We start from the raw sequence: 14,678 nt of genomic DNA on the forward strand, positions 1-14,678 counted from the left end.
GAGCTGGTGGATGTTAGAGACCTTGCGCTCTTCCACTTTCCGTTTGAGGATGCCCCACAGATGCTCAATAGGGTTTAGGTCTGGAGACATGCTTGGCCAGTCCATCACCTTTACCCTCAGGTTATTTAGCAAGGCAGTGGGCGTCTTGGAGGTGTGTTTGGAGTCATTATCATGTTGAAATACTGCCCTGCGGCCCAGTCTCCAAAGGGAGGGGATCATGCTCTGCTTCAGTATGTGACAGTACATGTTGGCATTCATGGTTCCTTCAATAAACTGTAGCTCCCGAGTGCCGGCAGCACTCATGCAGCCCCAGACCATGACACTCCCACCACCATGCTTGACTGTACGCAAGACACACTTGTCTTTGTACTCATCACCTGGTTGCCGCCACACACGCTTGATACCATCGGAACCAAATAAGTTTATCTTGGTTTCATCAGACCACAGGACATGGTTCCAGTAATCCATGTCCTTAGTCTGCTTGTCTTCAGCAAACTGTTTACGGGCTTTCCTGTGCATCATCTTTAGAAGAGGCTTCCTTCTGGGATGACAGCCATGCAGACCAATTTGAGCAATGGTCTGAGCACTGACAGGCAACCCCCCACACCTTCACCTTCAACCTCTGCAGCAATGCTGGCAGCACTCATGCGTCTATTTCCCAAAGACAACCTCTGGATATGACGCTGAGCGCGTGCACTCAACTTCTTTGGTCGACCACGGCGAGGCCTGTTCTGAGTGGAACCTGTCCTGTTAAACTGCTGTATGGTCTTGGCCACCGTGCTACAGCTCAGTTTCAGGGTCTTGGCAATCTTCCTATAGCCTAGGCCATTTTATGTAGAGCAACAATTCTTTTTTTCAGATCCTCTGAGAGTTTTTTGCCATGAGGTGCCATGTTGAACTTCCAGTGACCAGTATGATAGAGTGAGAGCGATAACACCAAATTTAACACACCTGCTCCCCATTCACACCTGAGACCTTGTAACACTAATGAATCACATGACATCGGGGAAGAGAAATAGCCAATTGGTCCAATTTGGACATTTTCACCTAGGGGTGTACTCACTTTTGTTGCCAGAGGTTTAGACATTAATGGCTGTGTTGAGTTATTTTGAGGGGGCAGCAAATTTACACTGTTATACAAGCTGTACACTCACTACTTTACATTGAAGCAAAGTGTAATTTCTTCAGTGTTGTCACATGAAAAGATATAATAAAATATTTACAAAAATGTGAGGGGTGTACTCACTTTTGTGAGATACTGTATATCACTGTACATATACTGTATTATATTACTCTAATTTTTATAATTTATTATTGCATCATCCATTAGTTTCAATGATTAGATTATTAATATTACATTCATCCTGATTGATATTATTGATCACACTCATCATCATTCATTATTACACTCCCTGGTATTTATCATTCTCTCCACATTCACATGCGGGCCAAGCTGTTCAGGACTAGTGATGGGATATCACAGACTTCAACAGCAGAAGCACCCGCCGCCACTGCAGTGCTGCTGTCACTGCATGTTGCATCACTGAGCCGGGATCGGAGCTTAGTTGGTTGGTGGTAGTGAAGAGGAAGGGGGAAGCTTTCTTGGTGCTACACAATTCATATACCTGTGAGCTGAGATGTTTTTGGGCACGTCTCTTTGCTGGAGGGGGCACGTCTCTTTGCTGGAGGGGGCACGTCTCTTTGCTGGAGGGGGCACGTCTCTTTGCTGGAGGGGGCACGTCTCTTTGCTGGAGGGGGCACGTCTCTTTGCTGGAGGGGGCACGTCTCTTTGCTGGAGGGGGCACGTCTCCTTGCTGGAGGGGGCACGTCTCCTTGCTGGAGGGGGCACGTCTCCTTGCTGGAGGGGGCACGTCTCTTTGCTGGAGGGGGCACGTCTCCTTGCTGGAGGGGGCACGTCTCCTTGCTGGAGGGGGCACGTCTCCTTGCTGTCTCTTTGCTGGATTGGGCAGGTCTTATTGCTGGAGGGGGCATGTCGCTATGCTGAATATATGGGTATGTCTCTTTGCTGGATTGACTGTCTCTTTACTATATGGCAGGGATATGAAATTAGCAGACCTCCAGCTGTTGCCGAACTACAAGTCCCATGAGGCATAGCAAGACTGACAGCCACAAGCATGACACCCAGAGGCAGAGGCATGATGGGACTTGTAGTTTTACAACAGCTGGAGGTCCACTAATTGCATATCTCTGGTATATGGGGAAATCTCTTTACTTTATGGAAATGTCTCTTTGCTGAATGGAGTTTTTTTTTTTTGGGGGGGGGGGCAGCATTTCATCTTGGACCCAAGCAGCACAATGTCTTGGGTCAGCCCTGCACACACAACTGCACTGCATCCCCAGAGCTACACCCTGCTCACAAGGGTACACCCACAATCACACTGAACACGGGGAGACAAGGGGAAAAAGGTACCTAGCACCAACACCAAATCGCCCTAGAAGGTACATGAGAGGAGGGGGAGTGTGCATTTACATCATATTGGAGTAGAAAGGAGTTCTTCCCCAGTGAAAGAACACCCCTCAGCTGAAGCTGGGGCGCTGAGCACCTAAGGGGACACTGACAGACCAGCCATATGCGCTCCTCCCAAGAGGAACACTCACAGACTGCCCAACGTCTATTGGGTCGTCGCAGCCAACCAGTGCGTAGCTAGAGGCCTTAACTAGGCTTAAATGGGGTGACTACTGGATCTATATTATTGAGCCTGACACCCAGCTCCAGGGGGTTGACTAGTTAGGACTGCCCATAGGTGGTGCTGTGGTTTTTTTTTCTGTCTAGTGTCCTACTCCTGAAGGTGGCGCTATAAACCTACTGTCAAGAATAATTAAGGAAGAACTGTCCCTGTCAATGATGTAAGAGAAAAGCCGCTGCTGTCTAAAAAGAACATTAGAGCAAAATTGAAGTTTGCCATTTACCATATGAGCAAAGACCAGGCCTCCTGCAATAATGTACTGAGAACTGAACAATAGACAGATAGAGCTGTTTGGTCACAGTAACAGGACATGTTTGCCACAAACTGAAGATGGTATTTACGGACAAAAACCTTGCACCAACTCTGAAGCACAGGTTGGAAATGCTATGGTTTGGGGTTGTGATGTTGCTTCAGGGCCTGAGCAACTCGCAGTCATTAAGTTAACTATACATTCTGTATCATATCAAAGTATGCTTAATGAGAATGTGAAACTATCAAAAGTTGAAGTTAAATCAGAAATGAATTTTTCAACCCAACAATGATATGAAGGACACTAACAAGTCCCCTATGGAATGGCTCAGAAAGAAGAAATAGAGGGTTATGGACTGCCATAGTCAAAGCCTTGATTTATTCCCATTTTAATGTCATGGGGGATTTTGAAATTGATAGTTCATGCAAGGAAACCCACAAACATCTTGCAACTGAAGGAGCTTTGCGTGAAGAAGTGGTCAAAATTTCAGTCAGAGACCAGTGGGCAATTATACAAAATGCAAAGAAAGTTGTTTTTTTTTTGCTATAGGAGCAATACCAACTTTTGATGGCAATTGTGTATTTACTTTTTGCACAGTACATCTGTTGACAAGCAGCTAGCAGCAAAGGAATTATAAATAGTTAAATGCTGATTGAGAGAGTTTACTTCCACTGTTATCTTACCCTGCTTGAACAAAGTAAAGGGTCACTTTATTGCTACTACTAACAATTAGCACAACTTCTTTAACATGACTATACATTACCACTTGCATATTCTCAACTATTGTTCATGCATTAGTTTATTCTTTATTTTTTTTTTACCTGATTACACATTAGGGGCCCATAGAAAGCTAACAAACTACTTTAGGTTAGATTAAAGTGGTTGTAAAGCCACTTGTCATGTCCCTACAATCGACTCTGTTAGATAACATGTTCCCTTTATTATTTATTATTTGTATGTCCTTTATTAAGAAAAAAAGCAGATTTCTACCTTATTTCAGAGCGCCTCTCGGTGCTTGCGTGACTGCACGGCTCTTTCCTCTCCCCGTCTGACAGCTACAGCGGGAGGGGCCGAGAACTCCTGCTGATGTCAGCTGGGAGGAGAGGGGGAGAGAGGCGAGGAGTCACGTGAGCGTCGGGAGACGCTCTGATATAAGGTAGAAAGCTGCTTTTTTTTAAAAATAAAAGGACATACAGTGGGGCACATGCTGTTACCTAACAGAGTGGATTTTTGGGACATGTCACTGTTATTTTAGCAGCAGGAGCGGAGGATCGTGGAGCAGATCGGAGCTGATAGGCGCGGGGGGAAATCAGGGGAGAGAGGAGACACAGTGGATGACGGAGGCATGTAAACTGACCACGGTGTAAAGGTTCAGCAGCAATGATAAAACATGGTCAGTTTACAGGGGGGAGGGCAGAATCAGGCAGGATCAGCCAGGTATTTCAGGTACTACAGGGGGGCAAATTACACAGCACTGTGCTGTATAACATGCTTTAACCACTTACTGACCGGGCCATAGCTGAATGACGGCTACAGCGTGGTCAGATAATTCTGGGAGGGCGTACAATGATGTCCTCCCAGAATCGCACGCACACAGGAGTGTCCGTGCTCGCTGGGTTCTCAGGATCCAGCGCGTCATGGATCAGGGTAAAGGGCCAATACCAGCGGCCCTTTACTACGCGATTGCTCCATCCAATGATGGAGCAATCACTGTCAACAAACCAGCGCCATATCCGGTTCTCTACTCTGCTCACAACAATCCTGTGAGCAAAGGAGGGAGAAGCTGCAGCGTGAGGCTGCTTGAATTTATATGTATTGCAAGTGCCCATCTGTGCCCCATCAGTGCCATCTGTGCCAACGGTGCTCCCTACATGTTGGGCCTCTGTATGTGGCCAGGCTGTGTAAAAGGCCCACACACAGGTGGTATCGCCATACTCAGGAGGAGTAGCAGAACGTGTTTTTGGGTTGTAGTTGTAAGTATGCATGTGCCATGTGAGAGAAATAACCTGTTAAGAAGATATTTTTGTGAAAAAAATAAACAAAATCTTAATTTTGCAAAGAATTGTGGGAAAAAAATTAAACAGTGAAAAACTCACCACGCCTCTTACTAAATACCTTGGAATATCTACTTTCCAAAAAGGGGTCATTTGGGGGGTATTTGTACTTTCATGGCTTGATAGACTCCTTTCACACTGAAGGCATTTTTCAGGCGCTATAGAGCTAAAAATAGCACATGTAAAGCGACTGAAAAATGCCTCCCCCGCAGCCCCAGTGTGAGAGCGGTGCGCTTGCAGGACGTTAGAAAAAGTTTTGTAAGCAGCATCTTTGGAGCAGTTTTTTGAACCGCCCCTGCCCATTTAAATGAATGGGCACCGCTGCTGAAGCGCCTGCAAAGTGATTCGGCAGCGGCGCTTTTTGGGCGCATTTAACCCTTTCTTTACCCACTAGCGGGCGTTAAAAGCGCCCCGCTAGTGGCCAAAAAGCGCCACTAAAATGATGGTAAAGTGCCACTAGAACTAATTTTTACCAAAGATATGTAGCAGTATAAAATTTGTCCAAAACTTATGAATTAAAATTAATAATTTGAAAATGTTTATAACAGAAACAAAGAGAAATGCATTTTTTTTTAAACAAAATTTTCGGCCTTTTTTTTATTTATAATGCAAAAAACACAGCGGTGATTAAATACCACTAAATGAAAGCTCTATTTGTATGGAAAAAAAGGACAAAAAATTATATGGGTAAAGTGTTGCATGACTGAGTAATTGTCATTCAAAGTGTGAGAGCACTGAAAGCTGAAAATTGGCCCGGTTAGGAAGGGGTTTAAGTGCCTAGTGGGCAAGTGGTTAAAGGAACGGGATCTATTTAATGTATTTATTTTTTAGGGTAACAAACACTGTACCCTCCCTGGCGGTATTCCCGAGTGTGGCTCGGGGTTAAAATTCAGGACCATTAGCGGTAACCCCGAGCCACACTCGGGATTGCATCGCAGGATCCTGGTGCCTCCTTACTTAACTTGTCCCCGGGATCCTGCGATGTCCCCCGCAGTGTCCGCGGGCTGTGTCCTGTTCCGAAGCCTCTCTGTGCCAGGCTCCATTCCCTGCGAGCGTCGCGACGTACGGGGGCGGAGCCTGGCGGCAAATTAAAAAAAAATGTAAAAACCATAACACATACAGTACTGTAATCTTACAGATTACAGTACTGTATGAAATTATTTCACATCCCTTTTGTCCCCAGTGCTCTGGCCCATGCCCTGCATGCAGTTTTATATTATATATACTGTTCTTTCTGCCTGGAAACTGGAGATTGTCCATAGCAACCAAAAAGTGTCCCTTTACATCAAAAATGGCTTTAGACCAGCTAGAAAACAGCGATAGTAAATTAGAACACTTGCAGAATTGAGCGATAGTGAATCGTGTGGAAATTTATTTTATTACTATTTATTTTTTTTAATTATTATTTTTTTTTTATTATATTATAATTTATGTTTTTGTGTTTCAAACTTTATCATACCCGGGATATCTACTAGACTCTTGTTTGGACAGATTTAAGTGTGTTATTGTTAAGAATTACAGGCCTACAATATAAAACGCCAAATTTCCATGCAAAATAATTGTACCGCTTTCAGCACCTAAAATCAGAAAGAATCATACCGCCAGGGAGGTTAAGGCTGACTTCCAGCCATCCACAAAAAGACTATGAAAAACATCAGACCCTGTAATGAAATAACAAAAATATAAAAAAAACAGATGTCATCCATACCCAGGATCTATAAGCCTGTCGATCCTCTCCCTTGGAAGCAGTTTACCTCTTGAGGTATGGAGTGATCGGGCCTTCTCTCCTCCTCCTGTAACAAGGTCATATGTTTAGTAACAATCTAGGATTGTGCAAAACAGCCTTTCTCAACATTTTATCCCCCAGAGGAACCCCTAAAATCTTTTGAGATCTCAAGGAACCTTTAATCAAACCAAATTATTATGGGTAAGTGGCAAAAATGTCCCTTACATCGATGGTCAACAGAAAGAATGCAACCCCTGCAGTGGTCACCAGAATGCCACCTTATAGACTGCCAAAAAAGATAATTGGTGTCATGAAACTGGTTTTGCCAAGTAGCATTGGTCCTACAACTAAGTAGACACTATTAACCACTTGACCTCTGGAAGATTTACACCCCCCCCCCTTCATGACCAGGTAATTTTTTGCGATACGGCGTGGTGTTTAACTGGCAATTGCGCAGTCATGCGATGCTGTACCCGAATAAAATGTATGTCCTTTTTTTCCCCACAAATAGAGCTTTCTTTTGGTGGTAATTAATCACCTCTGCGGTTTTTACTACAAGCAAAAAACAAAAAAAAAAAAAAACAATAATTGTGAATGTGAATATATTATATATATTCTACAAACTATTTAGGGGCGATCAAAGGGTTAAATGTGTGCTTAGCTGGTGTTTTACTAAACTGTGGGAGGTTCTTGTACTAGGGGAAGGCATAGAGCCCGTGTCCCTGCTTTGCAGGAACACAGGCTCTATGCCTTCCCTACTGACAGAACAGCAATCTGCCTTGTTTACATAGTCAGACTGCCATTCTGCCTGTGTAACGAACAATCGGCTGGAGAGTGACACCTGCACTTCCTGTGATTGATTGATTTGAGGCTCATTACAAATCGATATCTGGTAAGCAGACTAAGACACACCTGGGTGTTTTCTTTCTCCTGATACATTGGAAGTGGTGAAAGGTTCTTCGTTATTTGCTCATCTTCACTGAATGAACTGTTCATTTACATTAGCGCTGCATTTTTTACTATATTCAATTAAATAAAACAGCCAAGTGCAAAAACACGGCTTAGGCACATTTGCAAAAGCCCCAGTGTACATTGGGTAAAAAAGCCCTTGAAATACACGTTTGACGCCCATAATGTCTTAACAAGGCACATCTCACCCTGGTGTATAGTGGAGCCACAATTTATACTTACCAAGACGTATCTTTTCAGCTCTTTCCTTGAGTTCGGTTACTAATGCTTTCATTCTCTCATAGCTTTCCTATAGATATCAAATGCAAAGTACAGGATTAATTCATGACTATACACTTAAGAATCACCTTCTCAGGACACACACGTCAAGTGACTGATATGACTAGGGTTGCACCGATACCACTATTTTAACCACTTCAATACAGGGCACTTATACACCTTCCTGCCCAGACCAATTTTCAGCTTTCAGCGCTGTCATGCTACACTGTACCCAAACTACATTTTTATCATTTTGTTCCCACAAATAGAGCTTTCTTTTGGTGATATTTGATCACCACTGGGATTTTTATTTTCTGCTAAACAAATACAAAAAAAAGACTGAAAATTTTGACAAAAAAAAGTTTTTTTTTGTTTCAGTTACAAAACTTAGTAAATAAGTACGTTTTCTCCTTCACTGATGGGGCTGCACTGGGTGGCACCAAAGAGGTGGCATTGATGGGCACTAACATGCAGCACTGATAGGCGGCATGGATGGGCACTGATAGTGACACTGATGTACTTTAATGTATGGTACTGATGGATGCCAAACAATAATGCCTGTCAATCAGTGATACCCATTGTGGGCACTGATTGGCATCCATTGTGGGAACTGATTGGCATTCCTGGTGACATCTCTGGTGGTCCTAGTGGCATCCCTGGTGGTCCAGTGTGGGCATCCTTGGGGGGGGGGGGGGCTACGCAGATAATCGATCAGCACAGACCCCTCCCTGTCAGAGGAGCAGCCGATCGGCTCTCCTCTACTTGCGTCTGATCGTGATCAGCCATGATTGGACACGACTGATCACGTAGTAAAGAGTCCCCCTCAGAGACTCTTTACCGAGATCGGTGTTGCGACATGTCAGACTGACACCGTGCAACAACGATCGCCGCGATGGGCGCCCCCATGGGCGCGTAGCAGCTTAATATCCTGAAGACGTCATACGACGTCCAGTTAGAGTATTGAAACCACTTTGCCGCCGTCATTTTGCTATATGGTGGGTGGCAAGTGGTTAATACTGGGTACAAGTACCGATACTTTTTTCAAGTACTCGCTGATACCAATACTTTTTTTTAATGGTATGTGACAGTGGCACTAATATGCAGCACTGATGACACGTGGACTGTGTCAGTAGTTTTTTATTTTTTTTTTTACAATGTATTTTTTAAATTATTTTTTTCAATGGGGGGGTGGATGACGTCAGTGTGTTTTTTATTTAATTTTTAAATTATTTTTACAATTTAACCTTTTAAATGTGTATTACAATTCTTTTATTTATTTTTTATTAGCCCTGTTAGGGGGCTTTGGTGAGATATCAGGGGTCTTAACAGCCCTTTTGAGACAGAGAAAGGGACTGAAGGACACAGATTCCCCAGTGCCTTTCTCTGCAGCCTCAGCTGCACTTAAGATGAATGGAGAGGAGACAGAGGCTCCTCTCCATTCATAAACGGAAGCATCGTAAACACAGTTAAAAATAAAACATAATAAAAAAAGCAAAATAATAATAATAATTAAAAAAAAAAAAAAAGAAAAATATGATGAAAGCACCCCCTTTGCTCGCACGCAAAAGCAAACGCAAGCATCGGTCTTGTTTCGTATGTAAACGGCAACTGCACCATGCATGTGAGGTATCATCGCGAACATCAGATCGAGGGCAGTAATTCTAGCACTAGACCTCCTCTGTAAATCTAAAGTGGTAACCTGTAAAGGCTTTTAAAAATATATGTAGTTTATCGCCATTGCACGGGCGTGTGCAATTTTAAAGCATGTCGTGTTTGGTAGCTATGTACTCGGCATAAGATCATCTTTTATATTTTACCAAACATTTGAGCAATATATTGTGTTTTTGTGCATTAAAATTAAAAAAAAAAAAAAAAAATTGTGTTTGGAAAATCGCTGCACAAATACTGTGTGGCAAAAAAATTGCAACACCCACCATTTTAGTAGGGCCTCTGCTTTAAAAGAATATATAATGTTTGGGGGCTTCAAAGTAAATTTCTACAAAAAAAAAAAAATTCATGTTAACAAAAATAGTGTCAGAAAGGGCTTGGTCTTCAAGTGGTTAGAAGAATGGGTGATGTGTGGCATAAGATGCCAAGACAGTTCAAAACCCCCCAAATGACCCCTTTTTGGAAAGTAGACACCCCAAGCTATGTGCTGAGAGGCATGTTGAGTCCATGGAATATTTTGCCACAAATTTTCTCTTTTTTTTTTTTTTTTTTTTTTTTTTTTTTACACAAAGTTGTCACTTAAATGGTATATTGCTCACACATGGCATGGGTATATGTGAAATTACACCCCAAAATACATTTTGCTGCTTCTCCTGAGTACGGGGATACCACACGTGTGGGACTTTTTGGCAGTCTAGCTGCATACAGGACCCCGAAAACCAATCACCACTTTCAGGATTTCTAAGGGCGTAAATAGCTCATTTCACTTCCTCGCTACCTATCACAGTTTCGGAGGCCATGAAATGCCCAGATGGCACAAACCCCCCCAAAATTACCCCTTTTTGGAATGTAAACACCGCAAGTTATTTGCCAAGAGGCATGGTGAGTATTTTACAGATCTTATTTGTTGCCACATTTTTTTGGAAAATGAAGAAAAGAAAAAAAAAAAAAAAAGTAAATGTATTTTTTCTTTTCTGTTTTTCAAAACTTTGACAAAAAGTGAGGTCTGCAAAATACTCAACATGCCTCTCAGCAAATAGCTTGGGGTGTCTACTTTCCAAAATGGGGTCATTTTGGGGGGGGGGGGGGGGGTTGTGCTATCTTGTCATTTCATGGCCTCCGAAACTGATAGGTAGTGAGGAGTCAAATCAACAATTTACGCCCTTAGAAATCCTGAAGTTAGGGATTAGATTTTGGGGTCCTGTACGCGGCTAGGCTCCCAAAAAGTCCAGGATGTTTTTTTGTGGTGTAATTTCACATATACTCATGGCACGTGTGAGCAATATATCATTTAAGTGACAACTTTATGTAAAAAAAAAAAAAAAAAAATAATACTTTTTTTGGCAAAATATAAAATATTCCATGGACTCAACATGCCTCTCAGCACATAGCTTCGGGTGTGTACTTTCCAAAATGGGGTCATTTGGGGAGGTTGTGCTATCTTGACATTTTGGCACCTAAGGAAATGACATAGGCAGTCAAACTAAAAGCTGCGTAAATTCCAGAAAATGTACCCTAGTTTGTAGACGCTATAACTTTGCGCAAACCAATAAATATACGCTTATTGAAATGTTTTTACCCAAGACATGAGGCTGAATACATTTTGGCCTAAATGTATGACAAAATTGAGTTTATTTGATTTTTTTTAATAAAAAGTAGAAAATACTTTTTTTTCTAAATTTTCTGTGTTTTTTCTTTTATAATCGCAAAAAATAAAAACCCCAGAGATGATCAAATAGCACCAAAAGAAAGCTCTATTTGTGGGAAAAAAAGGCCGCAAATTTAGTTTGGCTACGGTGTTGCATGACCGCACAATTACCAGTTAAAGCAGCGCAGAGCTAAATTGCAAAAAGTGCTCTAGTCAGGAAGGGGGTAAAACCTTTCAGAGCTGAAGTGGTTAAAGTAGTTCTAAAGGCTCAAGGTTTTTTTTACCTTCATGCATTAAAATAAAAAACCTTCAATGTGCATCAGCCGCCCTCAGCCCCCCTAAAACTTACCTGGCCCCATTGTGAACCGGTGATGTGCACACGAGCCTCAGCTCTCCAGGGGCTCTCACTCCTTATTGGCTGAGGTAGCAGCGGGAGCCATTGACTCCCGCTGCTCTCAATCATAGCCAGTTAACCAATGAGGAGGGAGAGGGGGTGGGGCCGAGCCGTGGCTCTGTGTGTGAATGGACATGCAGAGCAGCGGCTCGGGAGTGAGCCTGCTTGGTTGGCCCCATAGCAAGCTGCTTGTTGTGGGGGCGCTCGGCAGCAGGGAGGAGCCAGGAGCGCCAACGAGGGACCCAAGAAGAGAAGTATCAGGGCTGGTCTGTGCAAAACCACTGCATAAAGCAGGTAAGTATAACTTTTTTTTTGAAATAACAAATAAGAAAAACACACGATTTCAAACCCGCATTCAGTGTGAACGTGGGCCTAATATCACTTGAACTGAACACACATAAGATAGAAGCTGATTGGTTGCCATGTAGAGCTGCTCCAGATTCTGTCTGCTCCAATTTAAGTACCCCCCCCCCCCCCCCCAGACTGTCTCCTTCAAATGCAGCTCTATATAAAAATCTTCGGCTGTGAAAATATGTGAGACACATATCCCCACCTAGATGCTTGTATACCTCCTTGTGAAAAGCAATCCACCACAAATCACTTTTCAGAGGGACAGCAAGGACAGATATGTTCCTGTACGTGCAGAAAATGTACTACACTGAAAAAAGAAAACTATTCCACCTCCATGGACTTTATATTAAAGTAGAACTAGAAGCAGTATTAACCCTCAAAACCAAAAATGTTTTCTGCTGCAGTAGTTTTCTTTTTTAGGACTATTTTCTTTATTTTCCCCTGGTAATCCAGTTAGTAAATCTGTTGTTTTTCAACAGAGCATTGCTGTCCTGCAAATGTAGAAGAGGGTTGAGACAAACCATTTAACACTGACAGGGGATGCTTACAAGAATCAGCTTTTATTTATGTAAAACCTTTATCCCATAAAGAAAAAAAACTATTTGCTGTAACTGCTGAAAAAGTGTGGGCTGGAGTTAATCAGCTAGTACATCTAACACTCTGCCTGCCCCCCCCCCCCCCCCCAGACTGACAACGCTGCTGTCTGCTGTGCCCCTTCATCCAGAGTGGAGGGGCTCTAATACAGGAGGTGTGTTACAGGTCAGATCACCAGGTGAAAACAAAGGGGGAAAAAAAAACTAATGCAGCCACTATATCTAATGCTACTTTCACACTGAGGAGCTTTACAGGCGCTAGAACGCTGAAAATAGCAATTGCAAAGCGCCTTGAAAGAGCCTCTCTTCTCACTCCAATGTGAAAGCCTGAGTCCTTTCACACTGGAGCGGTGCGCTGGCCAGACGGTAAAAAAAGTCCTGCAAGCAGCATCTTTTCAGTGCTGTAGGAGCCGTGGATACACCACGCCTAAACCCCTGCCCATTGAAATCAATGGGCAGTGCCGCTGAATCGCCGGCAATGCGCGGCTGCAGCGGGCTGTTTAAACCCTTTTTTCAGGCGCTAGTGGGGGTTAAAAGCGCCCCGCTAGTGCCCGAAAACCTCCGCAAAAACGACGGTAAAGCTTTACTGCTGACGCCCCCCAACGCCCCAGTGTGAAAGTACCCTAAGGATCAGTAAGCTGCAATATATTGGTTTTGGATTTAATACTGCTTTACAAGGCAAAACTAATTTTTTTTTTTTTAAAGGTATAAAAACAGAATGGAGATGGAATAGAACACCTTATTGCTGTCTGTGCCCCTATTAGGGAGATTCATCCTATTTGTCTTGTTTAGGGTTTGTCCTCATATTGATTAGTTGCTCCAAATTAATTAACTATTGCAGTGGTTATTATTCATTTAGAACCACTAATCAATATGAGGACAGGAGTTGCCCATCTATAAAATTTCTGGGACACCTCATCATTAAGAGTGACAGAAAATCCCAAATTTTGGGCTGTCACCAGCACAGGAATAGAGGGGAAATCTTCCAATGGGGGACACTAGTTCTGGTGACAACCAGGGATTCCATCACACCTCCACAGATGTAAAAAAAAAAAAAAAAAAAAAAAACCTGACAGTGGTAATAACCTCCCTTATTCTATCCAAAAAAGAAAAAAGAAAAAAAAAAAAAAAAAAAGGGAGCTTTAATATATGGTATAGTGTCCTTGTGGCATAGCATGGCCACATATAAAAACAGCAATATAAATATAATAATACATTTAAAAATAATGTGATATTTAATAAATACAAATAATAATAATAATTTAAAAAAGTAATATAAATAATTTATTAATGCATATATTATTAATAAAAATAATAATAAACAATGTATTATAATTGCACTTTATTGGATAGACTTTATTATGTGTATTAGGTGAACATTGATAAGACTCCAGGGTGATCAGAGGTGACCTGGGACAATGGTGATATATATATATATATATATATATATATATATATATATATATATATATATGCTCCTGGCAGGCTACCACCCCCGGGTACATCTAGCACAGTGTGTGTCCAATCAGCTGAGAGTGTGGGGGAAGCCAGGCAGGCAGCATTGCAGTGAGTGTGACCCTGTGAGTGTCAGGCCTACCTGGTACACGGAGGAGTTGGTGTCTACGCTGGATCCGATGGTGGCCACTTTGTCTCCATGGTAGAGTCGCCGGAGAGAGCCTATGGAGGAGGAGCGGCCTCTCAGGAGAGCCCACCGGGGCCACATGGTGATCAGCATTGGGGGGCACACAGGGGACAGAACGGGAGGCCCCACCGAGCAGCCTGCTCCCCTCTGCCGAGTACAGGACAATGCAAACACTGCAAACACGCCCACCTAGCCATGTGACTGGACGGAGCGACTACAGCACACCCACTGCCTGAACCAATCGCGTGTCTCGGTCGGGGATCCCCGCCCTCTCCTGTCACTCGTCCTGGATGCATACAGCTGAGTTCAGGATCACAAGGTGAACGGTGGGAAGTGGAGAAAACGCTGCACTGTACCGACATACCATAGAAGTGCTGGGACATGCCATGATCCCTGCACTGTACCGCCATACCATAG

The 14,678-nt window shown here is 43.1% G+C and overlaps 1 protein-coding gene across 1 annotated transcript in view; it reads right to left on the reverse strand.

The window, feature by feature from the left end:
• MCCC2 (methylcrotonyl-CoA carboxylase subunit 2) overlaps positions 1 to 14,466 on the reverse strand; it is a 177,473-nt gene extending 163,007 nt beyond the window's left edge. The window contains exons 1-3 of the mRNA XM_073624396.1: positions 14,217 to 14,466; positions 7,930 to 7,996; positions 6,721 to 6,805 (exon numbers count right to left, since the gene is read on the reverse strand). Coding sequence (XP_073480497.1) covers positions 6,721 to 6,805; positions 7,930 to 7,996; positions 14,217 to 14,354 — 290 coding nt within the window. The 5' untranslated portion in view covers positions 14,355 to 14,466. The remainder of the gene's footprint in view (positions 1 to 6,720; positions 6,806 to 7,929; positions 7,997 to 14,216) is intronic.
• Between the last annotated feature and the right edge of the window lie 212 nt (positions 14,467 to 14,678).

This window comes from Aquarana catesbeiana, linkage group LG01 (genome assembly GCF_042186555.1).
Source record: "Aquarana catesbeiana isolate 2022-GZ linkage group LG01, ASM4218655v1, whole genome shotgun sequence".
Taxonomy (NCBI): domain Eukaryota; kingdom Metazoa; phylum Chordata; class Amphibia; order Anura; family Ranidae; genus Aquarana; species Aquarana catesbeiana.